The sequence below is a fragment of the Anas platyrhynchos genome, chromosome W, assembly GCF_047663525.1.
Source record: "Anas platyrhynchos isolate ZD024472 breed Pekin duck chromosome W, IASCAAS_PekinDuck_T2T, whole genome shotgun sequence".
Classification (NCBI taxonomy): domain Eukaryota; kingdom Metazoa; phylum Chordata; class Aves; order Anseriformes; family Anatidae; genus Anas; species Anas platyrhynchos.
This window is the reverse complement of record NC_092620.1, coordinates 7,442,972-7,457,337: the sequence shown is the minus strand read 5'-3', so window position 1 is coordinate 7,457,337 and position 14,366 is coordinate 7,442,972. Positions and strand designations below refer to the sequence as shown.

General features: G+C 39.2%; 1 protein-coding gene across 27 annotated transcripts in view; it reads left to right on the top strand.

Annotated features, from left to right (window-relative positions):
- Nucleotides 1–11,210, top strand: part of LOC139998612 (regulating synaptic membrane exocytosis protein 2-like) — a 172,732-nt gene extending 161,522 nt beyond the window's left edge. For all 27 annotated transcript variants that reach the window (XM_072030560.1, XM_072030559.1, XM_072030558.1 and 24 more), the window contains 5 exons: nucleotides 4,823–4,964; nucleotides 6,158–6,270; nucleotides 6,972–7,073; nucleotides 7,662–7,801; nucleotides 8,268–11,210. In XM_072030560.1, the coding sequence (XP_071886661.1) occupies nucleotides 4,823–4,964; nucleotides 6,158–6,270; nucleotides 6,972–7,073; nucleotides 7,662–7,801; nucleotides 8,268–8,486 (716 nt within the window). In that variant the 3' untranslated portion in view covers nucleotides 8,487–11,210. The remainder of the gene's footprint in view (nucleotides 1–4,822; nucleotides 4,965–6,157; nucleotides 6,271–6,971; nucleotides 7,074–7,661; nucleotides 7,802–8,267) is intronic.
- Nucleotides 11,211–14,366: the final 3,156 nt, after the last annotated feature.

Sequence of the window (14,366 nt, the reverse complement as noted above, 5' to 3'; positions counted from 1 at the left end):
GGCCATTCCCATCCCAGTCTGAATTTCATAGTGTTCTGTATTGAGATATACATGAAAGGAAGAACCAGTACAAAGGTCTTCCCTTCTTGCCTACAAGCACAAAGTAAGGGAAAGTCTGTGGTTATAGCTACTCCTGCCTTGCAAATGCTTTTTGGGCTTCGGAAGTGCTTGCATTGTGCCCTGGGGAGAAACTCCATCAGAAGGGTTGTAACAGAACACTTCATAAACTGGTGGTGAGCAATGTCTTGAGAACAGGTATGATGGGCTCAAAGCTTCTTAAATCAAGGTGATGGTGGAATCTGGGTTTCCTAAATTTTGCTTAAATTAGGATCTCCTAAACCCATATTGGCAGCTTGGGGTCTGTGGGTGATGCAAGCAAAGAAACTGCTGAGCTGTGTTTCCCTGCGGTGCTTAAACAAGAGCTAAATGCCAAAAACAGGGTGTGCCAGATCCATAACTGTGTGTCAGCAAGGGGATTTGAGACCTACCCTGTCCACTTCTCTTAGGTAGGCTCAGGTATTCTTAGCCTCTCTGATAATTTTACCTAACCTGTTCTTCACGTGCCCAGAGCAGGTCTCCAGATACTTAGAGAGTTTTGCTCTTGGAAAATAGTCACTTCATGCTCTTTGTGGATCTGACTCCTGAGTTAGATGAAAAAACTGAATCAGTTTTTACTCGACCATTTTTGTTTGATGGGAAGTGGCACTTCAAGCGCTTGAGTGTGTTTCTGAAGCCACAGCTGCTCTGCACTCCATGAGAGTCCAACCGAGAGCTCACGTACCACATGGGGACCAGCATAACCAGCTGGCCTCTGCCTGCACCAGCAGTGTCCTCTCCTGGGGCTCTTCTTGCAGGCACTTGCTGAGAGCAAGCTGAGACCTTGTACATTCCCCCAGCAGAGGCAGTTATCATCTGGCTGGATCCCAGATCACAGAAGGTAATCCGTTGTGCTCACTGCAGTCTTCAGCTTGCCCTCATCTTGTATGGAAGATCACATCAGGAGTGCTGCACCCTTCATTTCCAAGCGATTTGCACTCCTTGTTATGGGAGCAAATAAATCCACAAGTCATTTAGAAAATACGGCCTGTAGAGTCTCTTTGCAGTAACCATATTAGTTAAATTACCAACGTGATTAACTGTAAGAATGAATGTGCTTTCATAAATGCCAGCGCAATTATTTCTGGTAATTTATTCCACTCCATACAATATAGCCATAAGAATCTGAACTAGTGTTTTTCAGATAATGCATTCCATATTTTTGCTGGCGACTTAAGAAAAATTTCTTCTTTCTAGGGCAATTAGATTATGCTAATTTGGAGAACATTCTCAATGTTCTTTATTAGAGTTCAGTAAATTATGAGGAAATTTATTTTCAGAGTAGGTGGTCAGCAGCATACTTAACAACAAAATACGCTACTAATCCTCTCATTTCCTCATCCTTTCATTGGGAGGAGTTAAAAACTGTGTGAAGTGAGTGTATATGTGTAAGTACTTGATGATTACGAATCCAGACTGCCACCTTTACACTGGCACCAGTTCCGTGTTTACTTCTGTGTAAGGCAGATGCACTCTCAAGTTACTGATCTAGCTAGAGAGCAGCATCATTTCATTTGGGATCTTTAAAATGTATGATTTCAGAACTGGTTTTGTGAAATGATCTGTCTTAGAAGAAGAACAACTTCTAAAAGTGTTGTTGGTTGGTTACTTTTGGGCTAGATCTGGTAAAGAGTGCGGACACAAAAGTAGTTGAATCAACACAGCTGAGGGTATTCTAATTTCTAGGTAAGGATGAGGGGAAACAGTTTGGATTTACTGGAGCAGTAAGACCTTCAGCCAGGTCTTCCACCAGCTACACCTTGTAAGTGTGCTACCAAAGACTTTCTTTGAGCTGAGAATGCTTCACATTTTCATTACTGCTTGCAACCTTTTGAGTATTTTAATGCTGAACTTATGAAACATGAACTATGAATCATATAAATACCATTTTTGCATCTAAATTGCTTGAGAAACTCTGTGATTATATTTGGTTTGTTATGTTTTTCCAGGGACCAAAGTAGTGGTAGTATTGTGAAATCACGTTTAAGCATTTCTCATGTCTATTTTTACATATTAGTTTAGCCAAACTTAATCTGAAAGAATACTCATCTCTAAACGGCAGCTCTGGAGTCATGTCTGTGAGCTGGGGCTTTTTCTGAGCTTCTGTTTCAAAATGCCATTTTGCTGTTAAAATCTTCAGCTCTTATTTCAAGAAGCATCAACATCATGAGTAGCATTGGGCTAACATCAGCCTTACTGCCGAAAGGTCAGATCTTCCTCTTTTGAGGCCATCAGAGAGCTGTGCCATTTTCTGCTGAAAACCTGAAAATTGTTATTCACATTGGCTCTTTTGGACCCTCCTTAAATTCAGCGTTAGGGTCCAAATAATTCCTGTTTATCACCTGCATTTATACTTAATGTTCAGCTTTCATTCCCTAACAAAGTTGCATCTTCTCAGCTGTTGGCTTGTCTTCCTGCGAACCAGAGCACTTATTTCAATTAATGTGAATGTGGGAAAGGAACACTGGTGCAAAGGGATGCAAAGAACAGCTGGTGAAACACGTGTCTCTATGAAAACTTGAATGGCAATTACACCAGTTGTGCCTTAATTTCTCAGTAAATTGATATGCAACAGACGTGTTGATTTTTTTTTTTCTACGAATGTTTTGGTAGTGCAAAGGCAGATACAAAATTTGAATTATAATTCAGAGAAAAAATCTGCCTTGCTAATTAATAAAGGTTACTGTATACTCTTTCATATGTCATATAGTCAAACTCATATTTATCCCAACCCCAAAAATCCTTGAAATATGGTACAAAAACTTGAAGAATCATGTAAGATGGAGTCATTCTGTTAAATTTGTATAATTCATGTTTACAAGAATGAAATGAAAATTACCACCATCTAACAAGAATGAATACTAAGTAATCAAAAGAGCTCTTAACATCGGAAGGGCAACATCCTGTAACAATACTTCGGTGAATGGAGCATGGAGCTTCGGGAGCCGCGTACCTTTCAGATTCAGCTGTAACACTGTGTACCTTCTCTACAAGACAATGGCACATTTTTTCCAGGCAGTTTTGCAGTAATGTTTCTTTGATCTGAGTGATTGGATTTTAGACCAATGTTGGACCAATGTTGGAAGTCAGCTGCCAGCTTTCATTAGTTTAATATAAAAAATAGAAGAGCAGACAGTTGGAACAATATAACCCAATTGTTGACTTCTGCCCTTCATTTTCCATATGTCATGTTAGCCTTGTATTTTATTTTATATATGAATTTATTGCTCCAGATAATAATGGGTATTTTCAGAACTAGCTTTGACAGAGTAAAAAAAATGATTTCTTTCTGTGTAGGTACCAAATTAATGGATGGTACCTAAGGGGCAAGGTGAAGATCTACAGCAAAATTGTTTTTCTTACTTTTATTTATATTGTACTGATTAAAAGTTTTGGTATTAAGGAAGTCATGTGATAAGCAACATGACTACAAGACGTGAATGAACCATATGCTGATATGCATCATGTCTCATGACAGCTAAATGCTATTGAAAAGTTATTAAACATTTTTTGATGGTGCCAGTGGGTTTTCAAGGTATTTGAGGTATCTGTTTCCCACTTGAAAATCCCCATGTTCTTTACCTGACATGTATCCCTCCTTGCTGTTCTGCCCTCTGGTGTGGGATGAGCCAGAGGAGCTGAAAGGACAGCAGTCTACAAAAGACTGCAGAAGAGGACAAGGTCCTAGATGTCCCAGGATCTTGGATATTTCTGCCCACTCAGTGCATCAAGTGGATTAAAAAATCTGGTATCATTTGGTGTCATGTATATTTAGAGTTATTACTCTGTAATCAGTATATCACACATTATTGTGCTGAAGTGAGGGGGTTTTATCCATTGAATAGGTAAATGAAATTGGAATACTGCATTCCCTGCACTATTGCAGGGAATAATTAAAATCAGAAATTACGTGGAGTGACTGTCTTATTCATGAAAGAAAAACTGAGGCTTTATGCAGTTCTTGATTTTTGTTTTCTGGAATTTTAATACATTTTCCGTCTGAGGTCTTGATCAAAATTCTGACACTAAAATAATACTATATTCAGTTCTTTTATTTTTTTTGTCCTTTACTAAGTTTTGAGTACTTTTCCCTTATCCAGTACCCAGCTATCTCTCACTTTGCTGTTTTTACAACTAAAATTAAGCTATGCAAATGGATACAAAAAATGTTACTCTTGGAGATGGAAATAAAGTTTCATATTGTGCGTAAGGGTCACTATGGTATTTTTTAGGGGATGGGAAGGGTCCTTGATTTGTTGTTTACTGTCGTCACTAATGGATGTCTGTAACTTGATGTCTGCAAGCAGATAATGACCAAATGTTCTTAAATCCAATAATTCAGCTGGATTAAAACATTCCTGAGACACTGCAGGTTTTGACATAATGGCAGCACTCTAATTGAATCCCTAGGAGGGATGTGTTCATCCAGAGGAAACGTATTTTAAGCAGACTAGATTATGGCTGGTGTAAATCTGGTTACCTCCACAGGCAGACTTGTGTATTGTGTCTGAATAGCTGGTAGCGACAGGACTAAGGTATCTCAACAGATATTTATGATGAGTGTTCTGTCTGCTTGCTTATTAATAAAATACTGATATTTTTTAATGGAAGACTCGGTACAGGTCAGTGATTTCTGGCTTCGACTGCTGCTGCGGCGTGGAGCAGTGCCCTACAGGAGCAGCTAGGATGGCACGGTGCGATGGAGACCTCTGTTTTGTCTCCACAGAGGCAGGGGGTAAGAAGCTGCGGAGCACCGTCCAGAGGAGCACTGAGACGGGGCTGGCCGTGGAGATGAGGAACTGGATGACCCGTCAGGCCAGCCGCGAGTCGACGGATGGGAGCATGAACAGCTACAGCTCCGAGGGAAAGTAAGCAGCAGTTACTATCGTGGTCACCTGTCATTTCTGCACAAAACTGATGGTTAGACAAAAGTGAGGCGAATGCTGTAGGTCATGTTCAGTCAAAATCCCTTCCACAAGCTAGTGTTGTTGATACACTGCTCAAAGACCAAGCCTAATTTTTCTCCTGTAGCCAAAAAAGTCTCTCTCCAACTCCATCTGTGTGGAAGTGTGGGACTGTCGTGTATTTTAATGTCCCATATGCTTTTCATAAAAGTTACGGACCTCTGAGTGGTATGTCCGAGGCACTGGCCAGACAAGTCTCATTGTGGATAGATTTTTTTAGTGGTATTTCCAGCATTGGGCAATATACCTTTACTGAATGATACATCTCAAAAGTCCTGGTCAATGCACTGTATGCACTTGAGATGGACGTTTATTTATGGTTGGTCATTACAAATCTCACTAGTTTTTTCAACCTTTTCTTTTAATTGATCATCTAGAAAACTACCATTTTTCTCAAGCAGTTACTGACCAGATTGTTTTTCTTAGTAATTGTTGACCTTTATTTGGTCACATAGAATTTATGGCAAGAATCTGAATTTTGAGTTACTTTGGTCATTTTCCATGATGAATTTAATTTCCATTATTGAATATACGTCATTCCCCAAGACATAATATATGACATATATAATGAATGATAATTTTAAAAGGTGCTTTTAATAATAGTGGCCAGTGTTCAGTCTAATATATTTATTTCACTGGATACTTTTGACATTCAGCCATTGAGTTGACGTTGACTGAGAAGCATGAGAAATTTTACCTTCATGTAACTAAAGTACTGGTAAGGGCATGTATTAATACCTTATTGAACTGATCTCCTATTAATACTACAGTAATTAAGAGGCCTTTGATATATTGGGAAAAGAGAGCATGACGGAATAATAACACTGTGGAAGTTCGAACCAGTGAGGATTAGCACTTTCTTCACCTGCTCGAGTGATTATATGCTGGAGGCTGAATTACTACGTGTTGAACACCAGGAAGTTTTGAAAATTACAGTAATTATTTTGTAGTCTTGTCAGTGTAAATAAGTTCCCTGTAAGCAGTATTACCAGAATTATAACTGATAAAGGCAAAACATCTAGAAAACAAAGCAAAAGGCAAGATCAAGAGTATTTGCTGATTTTACTTATTTAATTATTTCCAACATTCTTTTTCAGTTTGATTTTCCCTGGTGTGAGGTTGGCTGCAGATAGCCAGTTCAGTGATTTTCTGGATGGTCTTGGTCCTGCCCAGCTCGTAGGACGACAGACTTTGGCAACACCATCAATGGGTAAGCATTTTTGCCCTATAGATATAAAATAAACTACTGGGTCTGGTAATTAGAACACAGAAATTATCTAGGTTCCAGTTCTTTAAATAAGGATTTCCCATGTGGTTTTGAACAAGTCAGTTAGGACCAGCATTATAACTTGAGCCCTAGCTGAAAATAATTTTGGATACTCATTAGGATATTCAAAAGTAAAAAGGTGGTTTGAAAAATTCAGTCTTTAATCTGTTCTTCGTCAGTTTTCCATCTTTGAAATGTGGCTGAGACCTATTTTTTCTCTGAAGTACTTGGCTAGTATTGAATAAAAATGGGAATTTAGGTGCAAAGTATTTATTATTGTTCTTACAGATTTTTTACATGCAGAAGTATTTTTTCATACCTTTTCTTAAACTAGAGGCAGGGTGAAGAGATTCCAAGCAATTTCATAGAGCAGGTTTGTACTAATTCCCTTGCTGCCTTTATTTCTCTAAAATTCTTGAGACAGATATATAGAATTTAATTTGAAGTAATAGAGGCACAGGAAAAGGGAGATGAGGAGTTATTAAAGTTTTTTTTTTTTTACTGTTTACTAATGTAAATAGTAGTGAAGAGAATAGGTATTAAATTATCTAAAAGTGTTCACATCTGGATCATACTTAGAAGATAGATATCATAGAAGATACAAGTCATTGAATATTGTGTGTGTGTGTGTGTGTGTTTTCTAGGAGATATCCAGGTGGGAATGATGGACAAAAAAGGACAATTGGAAGTAGAAATTATCCGAGCCCGTGGCCTTGTTGTAAAACCAGGTTCAAAGACACTGCCAGGTAAGGCAGAAAAATCTTAGCAATGTGAACTTTGAGGGAAGTGAAGAGGGAATCAACAAGAGGTGTGGAATAAGTATCTACTCTGCAAAGTAGACTAGTAGATAACTTAGTCCTTTTTTTATAATCTGATGTCCTATAACATTCTGTGGAAAGGACGATATATTAATACTTTTAGCAAGCTCTTCTACCAAAATAGAAATTGTGTCAGAGTCATTTCTTCACTAATTTTCACCTAGTAGATTATTTTAAACTACTAACAATTTGGAGCATTGATCCAGATCTCACCAAAGTCAATGCAAGTCATTCATTTACTTAACAAGCCTATTTTGCATACTGTACAGTAAAGTGATGCTATAGATAGGAATACCTGATTTTTCAAGGTCAAAATCTGGATATTATTTTTTGGGGGGGGGGGGAGGGGGTGTAAAGAAAACTCATGGATGTTTCTCATGTTAATAAATGTTAATACTGCTTGTGGAGACTTATTATATATGTTATGTATCTGGTAAAAGGCAGATTTTAGCATATGGTGATAGAACATATTATCTTTTATGCAAAAATTTAGATTTATTTTTCTTCCCTTCTCAGCACCATATGTAAAGGTGTATCTATTAGAAAATGGAGTCTGCATAGCCAAAAAGAAAACAAAGGTAGCAAGAAAAACGCTGGAACCGCTTTATCAGCAACTTTTATCATTTGAAGAAAGTCCCCAAGGAAAAGTTTTACAGGTAATTTGCATCAATACTCTTCTGAATCTGAGCATGCCACCTATTCAGTTCCCACTGAATGATTTTCAAAAATCTTTCATGCGTAATTTGGCAAGTTCTACCGTTTCAAAGACTTGTTGAGTACCGAAATACCACAGTAACACACCTATTGATGACAACCAAGTAGAAAGTGCTAGGCAAAAGTCAGTTGTAGATTATTTTGTCTGTACTACATGTGCTCCTTATCTCACTCAGCTTTCTTAGTATAATAGATAACTGCTCAGTTACTGCCCAGCTCATTAGTGCCTCTGCGTTGCGGTAATATAAGCTGAACTATATCAGTAATATACAGTGAAATATATCAGCAGTGGAATATTTAATTCTTTACTACATAGAATTAAGTTGAGGCATTTGAAGAATCAGACTGAAGCTCTTGTTATTGTTGCTGATTTTTTTTTCTATTTTCTTGTGTTTCTTTTGCTAACAGATAATTGTTTGGGGAGACTATGGACGTATGGATCACAAATCCTTTATGGGAGTGGCACAGATACTTTTAGACGAACTGGACCTGTCCAACATGGTGATTGGGTGGTTCAAACTCTTCCCTCCTTCTTCCCTAGTAGACCCAACTTTAGCTCCTCTCACCAGAAGAGCTTCCCAATCATCTCTTGAAAGTTCAACAGGACCTTCGTATGCTCGCTCATAGCGTCTGTGAAACTGTTGTCATAGCAACCAGCGTTACAAAAAAAATAAAATTACAGGTCGCAAACCCTGGTAACACTGCATGCTTAATGTTGTGTCTTCTGAGCCTGTTTCTAGGGCTACAACGCGATCCTGTGTTCTCAAGGAAGTTGCACACATTGTGCCCTACAGAAGGCCCTCAGGTGAAGGACTGAAGTCATGAAGAACTGATAGGTTTGGAGTTCAGGGACACTCAGTTTTGGTCCAATCTGAAGCCATGGACTAAACTAAAAGAATCAATCTGTTTCATGCAACAAAAGTCCTTTTCAATGGCATATCTATTTTGTTGCTCCTGTTTCTTTATTTATCTGCCCTCCCTCCCTAAAGCTTGGTTATGCCACAGAAATGGAGTTAACCTCCCATGAAGCCATGTTACAAGTCAGTGGATTTGCAGACATTGGAAGAAAAGAAGAATGTAAGGATGCTGGAAAAGTCAACTGTCATTTGAAACAGTTACTTGAGATCTGAAAACTCTTCATACTGGAAAGGTTCAAGACTTCAAGTGGTGGGCTTCATACCTCCAGCTATAGATACAGTGAAACCCCAGATGTGATGGACTCTCTGAAAAATAAATTCTGTGGATATACTGTACTGTATGAAATTAAAGAAACTTTTTTGCATGGACACAGATTTAGCTGAACACTTAAATTATTTTCTTGGGGCTGCAACTTGCAAAAAAAACAAAAGAATAAATCAGCCATTTTCAACAGTTTATATTATTTTTAAAAATAAATTTCACTAGTGCATGGTTTTAAAGGGAAGAGAATGCAACAGGGTGATACAAAGACACACCACGTTTATCATTCTTTAAACCAGTCATGGTCTGTATTTTTGCAGACGTATATTAAAAATAAAAAAAATAATTTCTAGCAAATATTTAAAATTCTGTTTATGTGACAAGAAATAAGTGTAATATATTAAATTTATTTAAATGTAAAAGGTACAAGCCTTGTAAAGTTCAACATAATGTGCAAATTGTACACATCTTTTACCTCCTCCTTTCTCTATCTCTCCTCCCAGTCTCTCTTCTTCCTTTTGCTCTTTTTCCCCTCCACCTCCCAGGATGATCATCATAATCTAAAATGGCTACCTTTTGACTTATTACTCTCTTATGCCCCACATTTGGTTCAGGATTGCAGATTGTTCTGCATTTCTGAATTATTTGAGAAAAATATTGTTTAAGAACTTTTTTTCAAGCATGTTGAAAAGGATTTTGCAACATGGCTTGGGAGTACATTAATGTAATTCAGCATGTATTTGATAAAAACAAAAACGATATTTGAACTTTTTGCAATTTATTGTACAGTGCATGGTAACTTATTTTCATTTTTTTCTCACCTTCAAATTGAATTCTACAGCAAAATACTGGAATCATGTGGCCATTGCAAGATGTCTTCAGTAAATTTGTTTTCAGCACCAGCATCATTCATTCAAAGGTTGAACTATCATTTCTTGAAGGTTTTGGAAAGAGGAAAAACAAAGTAAATGGTTGATTTTTAGGAGGTAAATTTAAACAGTTTTATTTGCACTAAACCAAATTGCTACATTCTTGAGTTTATAAAAGCAACAAAGATTACTAATTCTTACAGTTCTGCTGTAAAGTTCAATTTTCATAAACTACATTTGTGTTGGCAAAGACATAATTAGGTAATATCAGTCTGAAAAATGTCAATCTTCGGTTCATAATGTAGCCTTAAAGCTTATTGCTACCACTCTGGCAGTTATTTGACACCATTACCAGAACCCTCACTGCAGTCAACAGATCTTCAAAAACCTGTTTTTTGTAGCAAACAGTAACTACCGTTGGGTGGTGCTGCAAGTTCAAGCTTCTCATTAAATTGCATTATTTAAAGGGAATGTAACTGGCTAACATTTAATAAGAAAATGTCCCTTTTTTTCTGGGTCTTTGTATGCCTTTATTACCTACTTAAGGTTTAATATTGAAACCTTGCAATAATTTTTGAAATACACATTACATATACCTTTCAGGCCACACAGAATTATTCTGATTTTATTTGAAAATCTATTAATGTTTCCCGTTATGAAATTGTACATGCCTCATTAGAGGGCAAAAGTAATAATAGTATCACTTAAAATGCCTTTTACTTTGTGCAATATCATATAAATCAAGATTGTGTCTTGTCTTCAGAGTTTATATAATGGATTATTAAGTTAATGGACAGACTGGTAAAATTATATTTATTGAAATAATTTAGACACCTGTCTACCAGCAGCAAATAAATATTACCAACATGCAGTCTACAATATTCCCTAGGATTAAAGAAAAATTACATAACCATTTTCCTGATACTGTGAGACATGCTCACACATTGCTGTATGCATTGTCCTATATAAATTATTTCAAGTTTTAAAATCAAGGACATGACGCATGGAAGGTTTGTACATACTTGTCATTATGCAGTATTTATTTAAAAAAAAATTAATGTATTTTTTTTAATTTTCACACGTCTGCAACTCTACTTATGGTTTAGTCATGTAAATAGCACTATTCCAGTGATCACTGCTGTCTTGTACATACTATCTTTTAAAAAGTTAAAAGGAATACAGTTGGGGGAAAAAAAAAAAAAAAAAAAGGCAGATTAGGCCTGTAATGAACACCAACTAATGTAAATCAAACTCATTCTGGTGATGGTATTTAACACTTTAAATAAAACATTTTCTTTACAGAGCTTGTGTGCAGTGCTTTGTTTCTTTTCTCACTGTTATGACCATAAGCTGTCTGAGGCTGCAAGGCCGGGCTCAGGCTTTGGTGTCACCAGGATGTGAAAGGTGCTGGGGCTGTACAAAGCACATGTGTCTGTGTCTCTCGGATAAATGACAAAAAAAAAAAAAAAAAAAAAAGCCCAATTTCAGGGCTGGCCACACTCCAAGTGGCTGGCAGGAAGGCTCTGCTTGGCCTCCCCAAAGCAATGCCAGCGGTGGTCCCTGGCATGGGGACCTTTCAGTGTTCCTGCCTCTGCTTCATTCACTGGGAAAGCTGTAGCCTTAGATTTTTAGTTGTTGGACTGTAATATTAAACAGATTGGACTATGAAAAGGACAAGTTAGTAAGCCTCTACTCTCCAGATACCACCTAACATTAGCCTTTTTTTGAGCAGGGCACAAATGAGGCCAGGCACTGGTAGCTCAGGCATAAGCAGCAGAGAGCAGGCCGTAGGCCAACACCTCTACAGCCACATGAGGCAGCTCCAGGGAGTTCAGTAGGAAGAGAGCAGGGGCAGTGCTTCCCAAAACCAGAGCTGGCTGTAGCCTGGCCAGGGGCAGGGGTGGAGATGGTGAAGGTGGGCATGGAGGCTTTCCTCTCTGCCTGTCTCTTCAGAGGGAGTGTTGGCACAGACAGTGGATGCTGGGGCTTGGCAAAACTCGAGCACTGCTGTTGAATTAGGCACCTATGCCTTGGAAAGTGACAGGCCAAAAATGTCTGCAATATTATCATTTTTCCAAACAGTCCTTTACTTATGGGTGGCCAGGCCCAAAGAACTGTGGTGAATGGAGTTAAATCCAGTTGCAGGCTGGTCACAAGTGGTGGCCCCCAGGGCTCAGTATAGGGGCCACTTCTCTTCAATATCTTTTTAACGATCTGGACAAGGGGATTGAGTGCACCAGCAGTAAGTTTGCAGATGACACCATGTTGGGCAGGAGTGTTGATCTGCTCAATGGCAGGAGGGCTCTACAGAGGGATCTGAATAGGCTGAGGCCAACTGTATGAGGATCAACAAGGCTAAGTACCTGGTCCTGCACTTGGGGCACAACCCCATACAATGCTGCAGGGGGAAGAGTGGCTGGAAAGCTGCCTGCCAGAAGGGGACCTGGGGGTATTGGTCAATAGCCAGTTAATATGAGCCAGCAGTGTGCTCAGGTGGCCAAGAAGGCCAACAGCATCCTGGCTTGTATCAGAAATAGTGTGGCCAGCAGGACTAGGGAAGTGATTGTGCCTCTGTACTCAGCTCTGGTGAGGCCGCACCTCAGATACTGTGTTCACTTTTGGGCCCCTCACTAAAAGAAGGTCTTTGAGGGGCTGGAGCATGTTCAAAGAAGGGCAATGAAGTTGATGAAGGCTCTAGAGAACAGACCTTACGAGAAGCGGCTGCGGGAACTGGGGTTACTTAGTCTGCAGAAAGGGAATCTAAGTGGAGACCTTAACGCTCTCTACAACTACCTCAAAGAAGGTTGTAGCAAGGTGGGGGTTGGTCTCTTCTCCCAAGCAATAAGCGATTGGAAAAGAGGAAATGGCCTCAACTTGTACCAGGGGAGGTTTGGGTTGGATGTTAGGAAAATATTTCACTGAAATAGTTGTGAGACATTGGAACAGGCTGCCCAGGGAAGTAGCTGAATCATCACCCCTGGAGGTATTCAGAAGTTGTGTAGATGTGGTGCTTAGGGACATGGTTTAGTGGTAGACTTGGCAGTGCTAGGTTAACAGTTGACTTGATAATCTTGGAAGTCTTTTCCAACCTAAATGATTCTATGATACTTTGGGACAATTTCACAAGGTTCTTGCTGCTTCCACTCACCAACACCTTCTTGCCCACCTCCACTTAATTTCAAACAAAACAAAGCTATAGATCTCTATAATCTTAACAGTCCTGTGAAGGGCTTTGCTCAGGACTTACTTCTAAAGATTGGCTCAGATGGTGGATTCGTGCTGTTATTCTCAGAAGTGTTTGTGCCAGTGAAAAGTGCAGTAAAACACTCTGTTACCCTAGTTGTGTGGCTTTTCTGCTTCCATGCCTTTACTGCAGGTCTTCCAGGCTTAAGAGGTGAGATGCTCTTGCTATATATAATGAGGATGAGCATGTAGCCACCATGTGCTAAGCAGCATGCCTGCACTATTAGATAGCTGTTCATAACCATATAATATTAAAATATAAGCATTTTTATATAGAAGGTTAACTACCAAAGGTTAAATACGACATAAAAGTTAACAAAGCATTAGCTTTCATTGCTTCTTCACAAAGTTATGTGACTGGCGGGGGGGGGGGGGGGGGGGGGGGGGGCGAGGCACGAGGTCTGGAGTGGTTCGTGTCTATTTTCTTTATTTTTCTTATCTCAGTGTAAGGCTCACCTCCCTGTCATCTAAGCAGCAAAAAGCAGACACAGATCTATAGGAATCTTTCAAGTTTGATTACCCTCTCTGCCCCCTCTTTGGTAAACATTAACAGTGAACCTTAATCCAGAGCAAAAATTTAAGGGAGAAAGAAGACACGCATGGCACACATTCCCCTAGGTAAGAATGGCCCACATTTAGGACAGATTCATGGGAGCTGGTTTTAGCAGGCAAAAAAATAAAGATATACACTACTAAGACCAAAGATAAATCATCTTCTGGAATTACTGGCTTCATACGTGCCTATTTTAGATATCCTATTTAGGATGGAGTGAATCACTCTGGGGAGATCAATTTCTCTCCCTCTCTCCCTGTTGGCCACAGAGGCAGAAAGAGCGATGGCTGTTTTGAGCTGAATTTCTAACTTTGTGGCAGCTGAGCTTAGGAGAGATGGACTCAGTCTCAGCAGCCAGGAATAAGAGCAAGGACTCCATGGTCCTTCATTAGCAAGTCCTATCTCAGCTGCCTGTGTAATTAACAGGTCTGAGGGCAGCAGGCAGCTGATGACTGATGGGGAAGGAAATGTCTGGGAATCAGTTCCTCAGAACTGACAAACTGCCCTGTCAGGTCACTCAGCCCAGTCCTTGCAGAAAAGAGAAGCAGTTGCCCATCTATGATAATTAAACTACAGAAAATTAATGCCCCAAAATATATTTGACATGAGGTCACACAGAAAGGAAAGAGCATCACAGCACTGCAGAAAGTACATGGCACAGCA